The sequence below is a fragment of the Uranotaenia lowii genome, unplaced genomic scaffold, assembly GCF_029784155.1.
Source record: "Uranotaenia lowii strain MFRU-FL unplaced genomic scaffold, ASM2978415v1 HiC_scaffold_90, whole genome shotgun sequence".
Taxonomy (NCBI): Eukaryota; Metazoa; Arthropoda; class Insecta; order Diptera; family Culicidae; genus Uranotaenia; species Uranotaenia lowii.
In genome coordinates this window covers 9,069-26,100 of record NW_026598867.1, presented here as the reverse complement: position 1 = coordinate 26,100, position 17,032 = coordinate 9,069, and the positions used below count along the sequence as shown (strand labels likewise).

The 17,032-nt window shown below is 37.7% G+C and overlaps 1 protein-coding gene and 1 long non-coding RNA gene across 6 annotated transcripts in view; one reads left to right on the top strand and one right to left on the bottom strand.

Moving 5' to 3' along the window:
• The window catches only part of LOC129760962 (regulator of nonsense transcripts 1-like), an 87,170-nt gene extending 70,535 nt beyond the window's left edge, over nucleotides 1-16,635 (top strand). For all 5 annotated transcript variants that reach the window (XM_055758643.1, XM_055758645.1, XM_055758642.1 and 2 more), the window contains 3 exons: nucleotides 15,094-15,183; nucleotides 16,088-16,419; nucleotides 16,484-16,635. In XM_055758643.1, the coding sequence (XP_055614618.1) occupies nucleotides 15,094-15,183; nucleotides 16,088-16,419; nucleotides 16,484-16,604 (543 nt within the window). In that variant the 3' untranslated portion in view covers nucleotides 16,605-16,635. The remainder of the gene's footprint in view (nucleotides 1-15,093; nucleotides 15,184-16,087; nucleotides 16,420-16,483) is intronic.
• Nucleotides 10,747-11,601, bottom strand: LOC129760963 (uncharacterized). Its single transcript, XR_008740414.1, has 4 exons — nucleotides 11,500-11,601; nucleotides 11,306-11,441; nucleotides 11,100-11,242; nucleotides 10,747-10,932 (listed from the first exon to the last, which is right to left on the bottom strand). It is a non-coding gene; the product is annotated as an uncharacterized LOC129760963 (long non-coding RNA).
• Nucleotides 16,636-17,032: the final 397 nt, after the last annotated feature.

The following is a 17,032-nucleotide window of genomic DNA, read 5'->3' as shown; positions in this document are numbered from 1 at the left end:
AGTCATTTTCGAAGGAAGACTTTTGCACGGTTACAACGTTCACCTGACGCATTTTCGTAAACGTAAAGAAATGATGTGGATCAGGGCATCATACACGGATAAAGAAACCTTGACCTTCCGTTGCAGTTTTAAAAAAGGGCAATTAGCCGGTTGGGGTCATATGGACCCGAATTACTGTTTTGGCTGTATCTTGAAAACTACTGAACCTATTCGAATTCGTCTACATGTTTACTATCTATTTACGAAGAAAAAAAAATCATTATAATTTTTATGGCGTCTGAAAATAGAGTCGAAAGACAAAATGTCCAAAAAAAAAGACGGTGTTTTTGAACGAAAATGCTGAGCATCCCGGTTCGAATAATGAAATTTCTTTATAACAGCTAAACTTTGGCTGATTTAAAGATTCACTTAAAGTAGATAATAAAAATTTATGGTTTCTTATTTCTTATGTCATAAATGGAAATACAAGTAAAATTAAAAATCATTGATTTTCTTCATTTTTTACTGAATAATTAGCTGATGTTTATAAAACTGGGTCGAAAAATTATTTAATCTAATAAAACATGAAAACCAATAGAAACTGACTTATTTTTTGTGATATTTTCATCAGATTTGGTCTTTAATATGTTGAAATTCTATGATTCAATACTAGAATTGGTCACCCTATCAGTCTCCTCATAATTGATTTATCACTATCGGGTGGAATTGAATTTAACTGAACATAAATCTTTTTTATTTATTCAGTTCATCTTTGATTGGAATACCGTCCAGACTATAACTTACCTTCAAACTGAAAATACTGCTTTATCCTAATTTAAATCTACATTTACACATATCAAAATTAAAAAGATGGTACACTGAGTTGAAACGTTCACAACATTTATCTATGGGATGATTTCGGCCATACGGCGGTACGGTGAAAAGGTATCCAGAAAAACTGACGTTGTCGTAGTGTCCTCGTTGATATGTAAAGGTTGACGCGTTCAAGTACCTACGTAAGCAGAGTCAACACGATTAGTTAAGACATCAAAAATAAATGCTTGTTGTAGCTCGGTAAGACGCTTCTCGAGAGAAGCAATGCTTATCAGAGCACACCTTTGCTCGTACGGCGGAAGTCGAAGTGGTTCGTTCCAAGGAAGGCGTCGGAGAGCGTACCTAACAAAGCTTCGCTAGACACGTTCAAGTCGGTACGGTAGCAGTGTGTACTCTGAGTAGGGGCCCACATCTGAGCGGCGTATTCCATAATGCGACGAACCGAAGAGCGGTACACTGCTTTCAGAGCATAGACGTCGTCGAAGTTCGTGCTACGACGCAAAATTCCTGATGCAGCAAATTCTTTCGCGGTCGTCAGCACGATGTGCTCAGCAAATGTTAGTTTGTTGTCAATTTTCACTCCCAGGTCGAGAATCGACTTGACATTCTCCAATGTTGATCACGAGAGTTAATATTCGAAGTTGACTGTGTTACGTGCACGAGTGAAGTTGACTATCTTACATTTTTTGGCGTTTGCCGTCATTCCATTTAAGCGGCACCAGTCTTCTAATCTGCCGATGTCGTTTTGTAAGGCAAGACATTCAACGGCACTGCTGAATCTTCTAAACAGCTGCTTCAGGTCATCAACATAAAGCACAGTGTCGGATTGAAAAGTATTACATAGGTCATTCACGAAAACTATGAAGGGGTCCAAGGGGATTTTCCTGCGGTACTCGAAATAGGGTGTCGAAAGTTCGTGATAGTGAATTCCTAATTTTTGTGAAAGCCTGTCGGTGCAAAAGATATGAAGCAATCCAATCAAGTGACCAAGCTGGAAAACTTAGGCGATCCATCTTCGCAAGGTGAATTCTGTGCGGGACACGGTCAAACGCTTTTGCAAAGTCAATATAGACTGAATCCACTTGACAATCTTCCTCCAGACTGTTACTCAGGAAACTAACGTAACACATCAAATTCGTCACCGTAGACCGTTTCTTTTCGAACCCATGCCTGTAATGAGAGGTTTTATGGCAGCATACAATCGCTCGTGCATTAAAACTTCAAAAAAATTTGAAAATGAATTCAGGATTGAGATTGGGCGGTAGTTTTCGACGTGACGCGCATTCCCAGCTAACATGAAATTGTAATAGAAATGATAATCCAAATCGAATATTAAGGCATTTACAATAACCATCGTAAACAAGTTAATATTGAGTATTTTCTATCATTCATTAACGACAAGCTTTGCCCAAAAATAGTTCAGTCGGATAGCAGTTTAGTCAATTCGTAAATAAGTCTCCAAAAAGTTGGGAATATGCTAATTCGACATATACGATTTGCGTGAACTGATTTACGATAAATGGGCGGTCCATCGATTGAAACTCTATCCGGCATCGGCATCGGAGTCGGATCGTGGTAAGATAGCGGACTGCGAACTCGGAGGATTGGAGTTCAAATCTCGGTCGGGGAGATTTTTTTTCGTTTTACTCAAATTACTTAAAATCGTATATTTTGCATTTTGTGGGGTAATCGAATCGTTGGAATCTTGTCATTGTAGATATATCGGCTCCATTTTTGTAGCTATATTAGATTAGTTCACTTTTCGTTTTTTTTTTTTGCAGATCAAAGCCGGACTCATATGGGTTGTTCCTCATGCATTTTCAAGTATTTCTGCCAAATTTGAGATCTTTTGAACTAATCTCTGTTCTGCGCAATGAGTTTTTGTGAAAAAAGTCGATTTTTCTTGAAAATATTCTTATGAGAGTTCTAGCAAGCCACTGTTAATATTAAACGATAATTTTATGATGCATGGTGGTTGATATTACAACCATTTTTATGAATCTGTTCTACGTAATCGTTCAAAACAAACCGAAAAAATTAAAAAAATCATAAACTATCAACTTGTACAGAAATTTTACTTACAAGTTGAGAGTTAAAAATCTGTAGTAAATCAGAAAAAAATATGTTTAACAAAATCTTTTTTTATTAAGATAGTCCTGTTTATTACCATTCATTTGATGCTTAAAATGTAATTATCGCAAGAATAGGAGCAAAGTTATTCAAATAATTATGCATCAGTTTTTAAATCATAGTTGTGTTCCTATTCAAGTTTTAGCTTCATGCAACATGAAAAACGTGGCATCAAGATGACTTACTTACAACTTGATCAAAGCGCGCGCTTTTTCTAACTCCTCGCCCCGTCATGGGGTACTTGATTCAATAAAATATCCTTTCTTGTGCACAAGTTGGTGTGGAGCAAACTTGAATGAAAAATATTTTATCAAATCAAATTTGTTGCAAACATCTTTAAATAACTTGACCGCTATACAACCAATTTGTATATTTATTACATCAATAGAAAGGTAATAAAAAGGGCTAGCTTTACAAAAAAAGATTTTGTGAAACATATTTTTTTCTGATTTACTACAGATTTTTAACCCTCAACTTGTAAGTAAAATTTCTGTACAAGTTGGTAGTTTATGATTTTTAAAATTTATTCGGTTTGTTTTGAACGATTATCTAGAACAGATTCATAAAAATGATTATAATATCAACCACCATGCAACATAAAGTTACCGTATTGTAATAACAGTGGCTCGCTAGAACTCTCATAAGAATATTTTCAAGAAAAATCGACTTTTTTCACAAAAACTCATTGCGCAGAACAGAGATTAGTTCAAATGATCTCAAAATTGGCAGAAATACTTGAAAATGCATGAGGAACAACCCATATAAGTCCGGCTTTGATCTGCGAAAAAAGCCGAAAAGTGAACTAGTCTAAGCTATATGCTATTTTGGTAAGTTTTATACAATCTTTTCATCTGGTATAATTGTTTGAATAATTCTGTTGTTCTTGCGATATACCTCCTTCAATGTTTGCTGGGTTGCATGATTTATAAATCGGAGAAATTGCTGCGTCCTTCCAAGCACTGAGAAACGTCCTTTCATTAGGTGATCGATTTAAGATACTGCAAATCGGGGCAGCTATAGATGCTGCGCAATATTTTCGAAGCGCAGGAAGAATGCCGTCAGGACCAGATCCTTTCGTTGGGTCAACTGCTGTCAGCTTCTCTAGATATCCTGAACGGAAAAGTACGGCAAAGGGCAAGTTTATGTCGTAGGACTCAAGCTTTGCGAGGTAACTGCTGTCTGTGCCAATACTAGGTGGAGAGTATACACTTTCGAAGAATTCAGCAAACATATTAGCCGATCCGGTCAAGCCGCGGAAGCTTATATCAACGGGAACTGCGGCTTTTTTTTATGAACTTTTCAAATAACCAGCTGTGGTCTGTAAAACCAAGCACTTTTATTGTTTCAATATGTGCTCTTAATCTATGTGAATTCACATAAATCAAAAGACTTTATGACTTTAAAGACTTAATTTTTTAAGAAGTTTCTGATAGCAGACAAATGAAGGATTTCAAAATGGTATAGTTCATGAAAGCGGGAATCGGTTAAGTAGTTTTGATTTTGTAACCAAAACAATATTACGGGTCTATATGACCCTAACCGGCTAATTGTCTTTTTTTTGCTGGGTGACTCTGGTAACCCTATTCAAAAATCTAAAAATGAGAAATTGTAGAGCTTTTCATTTTAGGAAAGTCCGAAAATTTCATGCATCTAGCTTTAACCGTTTGCGTCGAGAAAGTACAGTTTGGCTCATATAGACCCTAACCACAAAGAAAGGTTAAATACGACATCAAAAAACATTTATGTGAGTTTGCATCGATTTCGTGGCAAATATTAGTTTATTTTTTCTATCAATTATATAAGCCTTGTTTTGCATAATAAAACAAGGTAACAAAACACAAACTGGAGATAGTCGAAGACCTTTTCTATTTCGGCTCACTGGTGAATGTAGACAGTGATCCTATTTCCAAAACAAACCTGCACGCTCTTTTTTTTAACTCAAAATTAAGTATGACCGGGGTTCAAAACATAGTTCGATTCTATGAACTTAAAGTTAAGTACCATTTTTCCTCCTTGCGATGGATCAAAACGGAGTTCGAACTACGAACTCAAAATTGATCCCTTTTTTTTCCTTCGGCGAGGGATTAACGCTGAGTTCGACCTTATGAACTAAAAATTGAACTCTCTTTGTTGGACTGAAAACACTTAGCGAGTTCAGTCCGAACCGGAACAGCAACTAACGAACACGTCGCAAAATTTTGTCGTTCCGGAACAATTACCGGAAGACTATGAAGGAAATTCATAATGAAATGCATGTTCACCGTGTCAGCGTAAAATTCTGTCCGTCATTGTCATCATATGGTGAGCGGCTTGGAATGTCCGGAAACTTCCGGATGTTGTTTACTTCCCGTGGGAAGTAACATCCAGAAGTTTTCTTTGACCGGGAGTGTCAAAATTTTCCACCGCTCTGTAATTGCAATGCAATGTACCGGAACAGCAACATCCGGGTACAACAAATTTTAATCATCCTTTAATTCCCTGAAAATAAGCTACCTTCGAAAAAAAAAGGATAAATTCAAGTTCGGCTGCCGAACTTAGTACTGAGTATGCCTATCAGAACTTAATTTTGCTATTGCCCAGTCAAACTCAAAGTTGAGGGCGGCCACCAAAGTGCTGTTTTGAACCAAAACTACTTAATTTTGAGTTTAAAAAAAAAAGAGCGTGTGGCAAAAAGTATGATTTCAACATTTTTGGCTCTGAAACTTACTTTTATTGTGCAAGAATCATAATTTCACTGGAAATAACTTATTAGTTTCATATTGACTCAAAATTAAGTTTTATTTGAATTTTATCGTCAGAACTTAAAAATGTCAATAGCTCAGTAAGTGGTGCCCAGTATTTAAAGTTTTTCAAGGTCTGAAATTTTAACTGTGTTTTTGAAGTTTCATGAGATCTTGTACACCCAAAATTCAGCCTCTGTGCCAATGGCGTGTAGTCAATTACATAGCATCTTTGGTACAAGAAGATAACGCGACCGGTGCTGATTCGATTTGCTCCCACCGGCATTAATCTCCCAAGTTAACCGAATTGCGTATGTCTGAAAGAAACAAAATAAAAACGCTTTCACGTCCCTCCCTATCGCATCACAAGACGAAGAAGGATGGAAATAAATACCCGCCAACACCAGGCAGCCAGCGAACCGAGCACTGTGCGTGTGAATGTAGCAAAAGCAACAACAAAAACATCCTTCTAATTCAATCCCTTCAATCAACCGGCAAACAACCACGGCCAAGCTGTGCGTGTGTATGCAGTAAAAGCAACAAAAAAAACATTGCTTCAATTCAATCCATGGGCAAACAACCACGGCTAAGCTGTGCGTGTGTATGTAGCAAAAGCAACAACAAAAACATTGCTTCAATTCAACGGCAAACAACCACACCGGCCAAGCTGCCCGGCTTTAGCAGCTGTGTATATGTAGCGTGTGTATGTAATAGCAGGCAGTAAGCAAAGCACAGTTCTCATTCAATGGGTTTCCCGTTTCCTTCACTCCCGTTCCCTTTCCCGTTTCCAACGCAAAACAAAGGAATACCTTGAAAGGAGGCCAAACGCCGGGAAGCCTCCGTCGTGCGTTTTTTTTCTGATAGATCGGTGGCAGAAAGCCTATGACAAATAGCCCTCGTCCTTCATGAAGCTCTACTAGCACACTGGTTAGGCTGTCGGACTTGCAAGACGATATAATTGGTGATTTGAGTTCGACTCTCCCTACGGGCGCTGTAGTTTATATTTTTATTTTCTTGTTTCTGGGATGAATTATCCAATAGGAAGGAAATCCCATAAAATGTTTTTCTTGTTTCGCTTGAATGTAGTGGTCATGCATCGTTTTGGTTGGGAGCCGAGTCCTTATGCCAGTTACGGTTTTTCAAACATATCATCTTCGGCACAGTGCACATTTCAGCGCATTATCGGCACAGAGATGTGCTAAATAGGCATTGGATTTTTGCAACCTCTTCTATGGGTGAACATTTCTCGTACTTTTAAGGTAAAAACTTGTTAATTAAAAAAAATAAGATTCATAGATTTTATTTACAAGTGAATCCTTTTGAATTGCTTAATATTCATACAAACAAATGACAAGTTTCATTACCCATTCCTCACATTCCATCACTTTGCAAAGGACATTTCAATGTTATGTTATGTTATGATAAATTCATAATGACATTTGGGAATTTACATTACGTTATAAGTCATGTCAATTCAGTAGAAATAACTTGTTCAAATTTTTTGCAGGTTAAAACATGTACAAGTTTATTTAATACTGTGTTGGATGAAAAAATGTTCCAATTGAAAATTGTTTTGTTTACCTTTTTGTTAAAATGATTCAATAAAAGTATTTTCTCATCTCTTAGTAAAAATAAAATAAAACTATAACAAAGAAAACAAAAAAAAAAGATAAAGTTTTTCAAGGAGCCAAGTGATTTTTCCACCCTTCTTTCTCGGTAAATTTTACCTTTTTTTCATTCACCTATCAAAAAGGTGAATTTTGCCTTTTTCGCATTTACTTAGCAAAATATTAAATAATAATAACAGATCTACTATCTCACTATCATAACACAAAATTTGAGCTTTCCAAAGTTTGTGCGGCCAAAGATAGAGTAATTCTACGAAAATCGGACTTTTTGACTTTTACCATTCAAACTGCAATATCTCAGAAACTGCGCAACGTTTTTGATGTCAACATGCCTGAAGTTTTTGAAAAGTTCTATCGACGGGATTAAAAGTAGCGCGATGTACAATATTTCAGGCATGAACCTTAACAATGCGATTTCTATAGAATTTTGGACGATTGATGAGAACAATACATTTTCCATCCGCAAATCAGTCAAAAAACGTCCAACAGAAGCAATGAAGAAATGAAAAAAATGAATAAATTATCCATTTGTGTTTTGAAATCAGAATCTCACAAAATTATTTATATTTTTTTATTGAAATAGATTTCCTGGTTGTTGAACACAAAATATGATTTTCCTATGAAAACATTCGTCCAAAATTCTGTAACCGGCTGGTTACAAATCGTTTGATTTCTGTTTTCATTTTTGTAGTATTGTACACTCAGGCAAATTCTTATTATAATGTTCATAAGATGCGTCTTATGAACCGCTTTTTAGAGTGCAAAATTGTTCTTCATAAGAGTCTTATGAAATTCTTTCAATTTTCATACGAAGTTCTTATGAGAAATAGAAAAAACGGCATTGTGAAAAATAATGAACACATTCATTCCATCAGTCATCTATGTCATCGTTGTTAAACAAAAGCACATGCAGTCACCAGTTGTAAAGTTACTGCTTTTTCTTAACAATTTCATTTGATTTTGATCTTCTAAATGGTAAGTTGCAGTTTATTTATTGTAGACGTTCAATATATTTGTAAACTCAAAAACATTTTTCGTTTACTTTTCAGTATGTTGACTGGCTAAAAGCACCAAATTTAAGGACAAGATACGGCGAAAAAAAACTTCACCGGGTGTTGATGTGCTGCTCATGAAGCTGTTGGTCACCAATGATGCAATTCCAAGCAAATTTGTCAAAAAATAAATTGAAACTATTCAACATCAAATATTTTGGATAATTCTTATTAGACATGAAATTTCCTGTTTCCATAAGACCCTCTTATGAAAATCAACAACCTTTCATTGATGTAGGTGTTCATCTGAAGAATTCATTCGCGTCATAAGAAAATCTTATGAATTTCATTAATTTTTCTTATGGCGCCACTTCATAAGAGAATCTTATGGCATACCTAATAGGATTTTTCTGAGTGTATATTTAGCTCTAGAAAATTCATGTTCCTTGTCGAGTCTCACAACAAGATAGCACCACAGTAGGCTACATTTTACTGCTGGCTGCTGTCAATTCACAGAGGAGGAAAAGCAGGAAAGAAAAAGAGAACATGGAAGGCGAAAAGGAAGCTTGCTTCAGGAAAATTCGCTCTCTTCTAAATCAGGCGTCCGTGAGTTAAGTCGGTTCCCTTACAGTGTTCGTGAACATCCAAGGATTTCACCCAAGAAATAAGTGTTCTACTGCTACACGGATCGGCCCGCAGACCCTTAGTGGTCTCGCGCCTAAACGTAAAAGACCAGCATCATCGTCCTCGGGTTCTGCGGAACTCTAAATTCTAAGGAGGACTTCCCTTCTCGGCCTGTCCGGATACGGGGCACTCTCGTGGGCAGGCCGATCAAACGCCAACGAAGGAAGACGCCTGCAACGACCGAGTCCAGCAACGCCCGCTGGCGCCGACGGTTTCGGCACCCCGTCAATACGCCAATACATTGACGGCCCTCCTGCTTCCGGAACTGGATTTCCGGAACTGCGACGTCGCGACAGAACAGCAACAGCAGCAGCAAACCCACGGTTAGTGAGAGTTTACACGCCACACAAGACACAGAACATTGTTTATACACACAGACAACACGCCACATAAAAACATTAATAAAAGCAAACATAGTAACATGAAATTTCCGATTTCTGTATTTTATCCGTAAAGTCCTTGGTTACCCAGTAGCCAGCCGGCTCTGAGGTTCCGTACTCTTAGAGTACCTTGCCTTGGCTGGTCTAGCCGCTGATCATCTATCCGTTACAAATGGCGCCCAACTAAAAGTCCGCGAAAGGTAACCAAGAGACGACCGCGTAGAATACAAAAATCTAAGGATTTTTTCTGACGGGAGGTGGCAGGGATTCGTGCGATCCACGAATGGCTGTCGCCGTACACCCATCAATTTAGTGTTAAAAAGTGCTTGATACGATGTTTTGTGTTTGTACAAGGTCCCGACCAGAAGAAGGACTTTAATCCGTTTCTAAAACCATTTTTCTCATCGAAGAATTCGATGGTTTTGGTTGTTCGCGTGCTTAGATAAAATCTATGTTGAGTGTTAATGTTGTAGCAGAGCATAATTTTATTTTACATGTTTTTTTTTAATCGAATATTATGGCAACACTTTTAACCCACACCTGTAGTCTTTGCAGCACATAGCAAATTGTCAAACTGCCGATCACATAAACAAAACAAGAATGGTGAAACGAAAAAGAATTAAAGTTAAAGTGAAATATGTGCCGGTGGAATTTCAATCGACGGACTACGACGCTGATGATTCGGACAGCGATGAGTCTGCGGAAATGCCGTGTCCGGTAAACTCATCGCATCCCAATTACCCGGTTGGATCGTTAGCTGCCGACTTGGAATCATCACTGGCCATATGGAGCGCGATGAAATCCCAGGGAAAACTTTGGCCGATCGATCTGGTAAGAAGTCGGAAGCTCATACAAGCTTTACATCAGGATCTTCAGGTCCTGTGCAAAGATGCAGAAACTAGACATCTGCCTATCATCGCCACTTGTAAGTACCAGAAACATGAACCTTCGGTTAATTACCCCAAACTTACACATTCACATTATGATTCCAATTCGCTAAATTATGACTCCTATTCTGATTTATCTGAACCCTCTAGTAAATTAACCCAACACAATAAGTCGAATTCAAGATCGGGATCCGGAAGTGAAGGGTGTTACCTGAAACATAACCCTCCCAACAAAAACCATTACGATTCAAGCACTTCCGGTTACAGAACCATAGAGCCTGAGAGCTACAACAAGTTAGAGGAAGAAATGATGCGAATGATTGAGTGTCTTGTAGATGCTCGCTTGGAACCCTACTTCAAAAAGGCCAAATCTTCCAAAGTTCGAAAGAAATCATAACATGCTTAAGCACTTATGCACACTTCATTAATTAAATTTAAAAAAAAACGGCTTGGAATAGGTTTATTGAATTCGGAATGTGATATAAAAAAATGCTGTGATATAAATGTTTATTTATTTTGTGATATTTATTAAATTTTATACATGTTTGTTCTTTTTAGGTTCAAAGGGTTTTTCATTGAAGTTGAAAAAGCACGGACCAACTTGGCTTTTAATTCGAGTGGCTTTATGGCTTTGTACGCCACGGCCTGCAAGAATTGTAAAGTCAACGTTGAGTCGGTGGCGCGACTTCATAGAAATCCTGTGAAAAAGAAAAACACAAACAAATTAATAAGGAATCGGCTATCTAGGCCTTGACACACCCACGCATGAGACTAGAGTTTAGAGAACTTAGCTAGTCGTTAAGTCAAAGCGGGTGTCAAGTCACACAATAAAGAAAATGTTATTAAAATTGCTAAATTACATTACCTGGAGAATCAATCCGGGAACTCATAACGGCACAGGCAACCGTCGACGATGGAAGAGGAAACCCGTCGTGGCTCTTCCATGGTGCGGTGGTAGGTAGTGTGAGCGTGAAGGGATTACCCTACGAGCACTGGCCAGCTCTGAAACTGATCAAAAGAATAATCACTTTAACCATTCTAAGATGGTAATTGAATATTTAATGTACTCACCTATTTCATCTTTCGCTGCAAAGATATTAAAACGGTGTTCTGGTAAAATTTTACATTTAGCTGCATATCTCTTTTGGGGACAAAAGAGTTTATTGGGCAGCAGTAAATGCCACCAACTTTGAAGATGATCGTCAACCTAAAATTAGAAAAAAAAATCGTACCCTGACACGTCCTAATCAAATAGAAAAACTCACCTCAGCATAGCGATGCAATACAGCTTGTAAAAGCATAAACCACCTACTTAAAATAAAGGTTTCAACAAAAATATGCTAGTAGATAAACAAACACGCATTGGGATATTCTGACTGACAGATCGGTCAAAATCCGATCAGTGAGATAAATATTGCCCGCCAACGATTTGCCCGCTCGTGAGGATCATTTTAAAAGTGATCTGATCTTCGAATAGGGTGCTGTATATACTTATTATTTATAGGGTACTGTAATTATTAGTTTATTAAATTATTTTTGTCGTAACAGTCATTTAGTACGATCGATCGTTTAAGTGTTGCGCAACATAGTGATAAGTATTTTAATTTATTTTAAATTGTTTTTTTTTTTAACACTAGTGCTTGTTGAATTAAAATTATGTTGATTTTGGTGAAACAAATAAAGTGGAAAATGAAAGTTTGGTTGTGCATCTAATTACAATAGTGATATAAGTTAAGTGAATAGTTTTAGATTATATTTGTGATGCACGTTTAAATGAATTTAACCTGTTGTGTGTTATTTATTACCACGTTTGGATTTTTATTTAATGTGCGTTTTCAAATATGATCTGTGATATTCATGTTAATTTATTATTCTCTAGTTGTAAGATACTTTTAATGATTCGTGCACGTTTATTTAAATTTTGGCTTGTTTATTAATTATTTATTTATTTATTCACCATAGTCTTAAAGTAATTTTAATTTTCAGTGCACGTTGAATTGAAGTTTGTTTTTATTTATTATTTTATGCAAGTTTAGCTCTTAAGATGCATTGCAAACATGAAAAAATAAATTATGCTTTGTCGTTTTAAATGTAATATGTCTGCCACAATTCGATAAATGCGAAGGATTGTTCTGGAAATAAAAAAATGCAAAACACTTCGTATTTTCACATTTTTTCATTGGAGTGGTGGATAGTGTAACCGGTTGGTTACAAATCGTTTGATTTCTGTTTTCATTTTTGTAGTATTGTATATTTAGCTCTAGAAAATTCATGTTCCTTGTCGAGTCTCACAACAAGATAGCACCACAGTAGGCTACATTTTACTGTTGGCTGCTGTCAATTCACAGAGGAGGAAAAGCAGGAAAGAAAAAGAGAACATGGAAGGCGAAAAGGAAGCTTGCTTCAGGAAAATTCGCTCTCTTCTAAATCAGGCGTCCGTGAGTTAAGTCGGTTCCCTTACAGTGTTCGTGAACATCCAAGGATTTCACCCAAGAAATAAGTGTTCTACTGCTACACGGATCGGCCCGCAGACCCTTAGTGGTCTCGCGCCTAAACGTAAAAGACCAGCATCATCGTCCTCGGGTTCTGCGGAACTCTAAATTCTAAGGAGGACTTCCCTTCTCGGCCTGTCCGGATACGGGGCACTCTCGTGGGCAGGCCGATCAAACGCCAACGAAGGAAGACGCCTGCAACGACCGAGTCCAGCAACGCCCGCTGGCGCCGACGGTTTCGGCACCCCGTCAATACGCCAATACATTGACGGCCCTCCTGCTTCCGGAACTGGATTTCCGGAACTGCGACGTCGCGACAGAACAGCAACAGCAGCAGCAAACCCACGGTTAGTGAGAGTTTACACGCCACACAAGACACAGAACATTGTTTATACACACAGACAACACGCCACATAAAAACATTAATAAAAGCAAACATAGTAACATGAAATTTCCGATTTCTGTATTTTATCCGTAAAGTCCTTGGTTACCCAGTAGCCAGCCGGCTCTGAGGTTCCGTACTCTTAGAGTACCTTGCCTTGGCTGGTCTAGCCGCTGATCATCTATCCGTTACAATTCTATAGAAATCGCATTGTTAGGTTCATGCCTGAAATATTGTACATCACGTAACTTTTGATCCCATCTTTAGATCTTTTCAAAAGCTTAAGACATGTTAACATGTTATTTCAACAATCACTCAGCAAAATTTCAATAATAAACATTGCGTAGTTTCTGAGATATGGCATTTTGAATGGTAAAGTTCCAAAAAGTCCGATTTTCGTAGAATTACTCTATCTCTGGCTACACAATCTTTAGAAAGCTCAAATTTGGTGTTATGATAGTGAGATAGTTTATCTATCTTTCACTGAAAATTTGATCAAAAAATATCATCACAGGAAAAAGTTATGGAAGTTGAAATTCAAAATGACAGAGCGCGTGTTTTCAATTTCTATACAATTATGAACGGTACTGTACATGCTAGTTGGTTTAATTGGTTTCTTCAATAAAAATAAAAAAACTAATTTCATTCATAAATTGATTTTTAATTCAGATACTTTTACCTTGTATATCTCGCGTGAGCTTTCATTACGTCGTATAAATAAAACAAAATTTAAACAAACAGTTTTATCACAAAAAAAAAATACAAAAATTGACTTAAACTAGTCGCATCTTCTTTCCATTTAGAATATCTGTAGCATGGACAACATATTCTATATGTGAATTAAAAATTTTAAAGTTTTTTTTTTGATAACTTTTGCAGCAGTTTTCTGTGAATTCTTAAGATGTTTAAAAAGACACAATGAAAGCTCACGCGAAATTTATTCTTGGAATGTATCATCGTGTTTAAAAAATTGTTAAGTCCTTTCTTTACCAGGCTGGCAATTCGGCTTCGCGTTCTTCCGAGCCACCATGGTCACTGAATCCTCCATTCTCCGTTCGACAAATCCGGTCTGGTCCGATTTTTCCGGAATAATATCTGGAGGATGACGTGGAATACACCTCGAAGCTCTTGGACCGAGCAAAGTTTTATGACTAGCACCAGCACAACTAAATAATATCTAAGAAAATACTTACCATTCTGTTCCGATTTTCACATATTGAACACGAAGCTAAACTTGTTCCAGGATTACAAAACAGCTTAACCTGCTTTAAAATAACGAAACGAATTATGAAATTACAGTTATGGGTCAACTCATAAACTGTTATTTTGATAAATTCGGATTTGATGACCCACGACACCCCACCATTTTAAAAATACAATAGATTTTTTTCTTTCATAACAGTCTTAACCACTGTTAAACAGTTAATACCACCAACCTTCATAATACTACGTGTGCCAAGTTGTTCTAAGACCGGGATTTGATCTCATAATCGTTGGCTTAGAAGACAAGGATGCTATCGTCTAGGCCACTATCTGCTGACGTAAAAAAAATACATGAATATACCTAATAATAAAAATCTCTAAAAACTCTGGAACATTGTTTCAATGAACTATGCGCAATAGTGTATAACTTTGTTTTCATGATTTTTGTCACATAATGTTTACAAGACCTAGGAGTACCAGAGGTAGTTTTACTAGTTTCCAAGTTTAGGATCTGAAGAGGGTAGTTAAAAAATCCTGGATGTGTCTACTTTTCTGAATTACGACTAGTTTGAATCAGTTCTAGGAAATTAAAAGCTGAAAAGCTATCTTTCCAAATAACGACCCGATGCGCTGCTTTGAGGTTGTTTTCATAATTCGTGCGTAGGGGGCACAAAAACTAGAGTTTCGAGCCTCACCTAATTAATTTCCAGGCAGTGCCTGACATGTACAACAAAACTTATTTTTTCTATCTCTTGTTCATTCTTTCGAACGACTATTTATAGCGATCACCCGGTTCAGATCAGGACAGCCCCGTATCAGGCTACAGAGAACGAGTACCGATTGCACCAAGCATTTCAACGCACTCGATGAAGGTAAGTCAGTACCTGAACCTTTACCACATATTCAAGTCCAAAGCGGTCCGCACCGATTAAATAACAAGATTGTAACATTTGCTCTATACATGGATGCAGTTTTACCCAGTAAACTCGACGAGTCACTTACTTACCTGATCTACAGTGCGGGTGATTTTGAATTATCGCTTTTGGAATGATGCAGAGCGATTTGATTTATAACCATGTATGTCATATTGAGACAACATTACAGAGAGCTTCATCAGTTCCCCAGGCTATTCTATGGGTTTTCTGAATCAGAAATGGAACTTTCAGCAATTCAAACGTGCCTCTCTCTCTTGCATCGGAGTTATATAATTGAATTTATCATTGCAAACTATTCACGACTTTTACGGATCGCTTAGGAAACTCCAATGTTTATGTTATGTTTTTTTTCGAGCGACTTTCACCATTTCGAATGTGTGGTGCGTAATTAAGACCGACGCTACTAATCATACACGTTGTTTCCGCGATTAAAATGAATGCGAAAGAAAACTTACCAATGACCAAGGCCACTTTATGCTGCTGGCCATGCCTTATTACTAGTAGAATTGGATCGTTTTGTATCAATATTCACTAGCTCTGAGAAATGAGCTGTGAGCCAAGCTAAGCATAGACTGGAGTGTCTGAAACCTTTTCTCCTAACAGACGTAGGGGAACCAATAATCACGAACAAGTGATTTATTCGTGGAAAACAGGTTTAACCAAATTACACATCAATCACGCAACTAGGAAAGAAGTATACTTACCGGAGTGTGACGATTGATGTGAATAATGTAAATTTAGGGCTGTTTCAGTTACATACATCATATCCTCAATTATATCTTATTGGATGTGTTCTATATTTGTAATTCAAACCTAACATTTCCCACCTTCACAACACCAGGAGTACTACCAATCGGACTACCCCCGGCAGAATCATGCTCCTGCACATTATCGGCATAGCCAGCTGGACCTCACCGAATGGGACGAAAGTAACCCGAATCAGCACCATCTGAACAACAACAACGGTCACTCGTCCAATCACATCAACAGTTATCAGCAGCAGCAGCAGCAATCGTCGCAACAACCACAGCAGTACAACAACCATCCGCAGAATCGACGAAGCATCGGTGCCAACAGCGAGCGGGATCTCTACCAGTACCGGAATGGGAACGGCAAAGGACCTGACTCTCGGGACGAATGGGAAGACGTGGACCGGCGGAGAAGTGAACACAGGTTCGAAGCTAATTATGATGTAATTTGAAGTGTATTTATACTAATTTTTTACTTTAAATTTTAGGAGATCGGATTCACGGTTCAACGATAGCGCAAGTGTTATATCAAATGCAGTCCTCAATCATTTCGCGGGAGTTCATCGAAGGCCTGTGAACAGAGTAAGTAGAAACACTTTTTGTAGATGAATAACGTACCCGGAAAAGTTCACTTTATTCGGGATACTAAAGGAAACAAATCAGGATATGAAATATGGGAAACTAGAAAAGGGTCTGGCATCAAAGTGTCACATTGAAACTTGTATGTTATTTACTTGGTATTCCGTCTCACGACATAACGTGGTGAACATAATTGATCCAAATAACTCCGTTGTCCACATTTTCGTAGGCGATGGAAAGAATGAGAGAAACATGAGGTATCAAAGAACGAAAGAACATAAGCCGTAAATGAATTGAATTTTTCGAAAAAGATACAACGGCTCACCGGCAGTGGGAAAGATCACATGCGAGATAAACATAGTGTTTCGATAGAAGGTCCAGCAGTTGATCGGCAGAGCTCGACTGCTCGTGTTCGCCGATTTCATCACGTTCATCGTGGTGAAATTGGCTAATGCGCC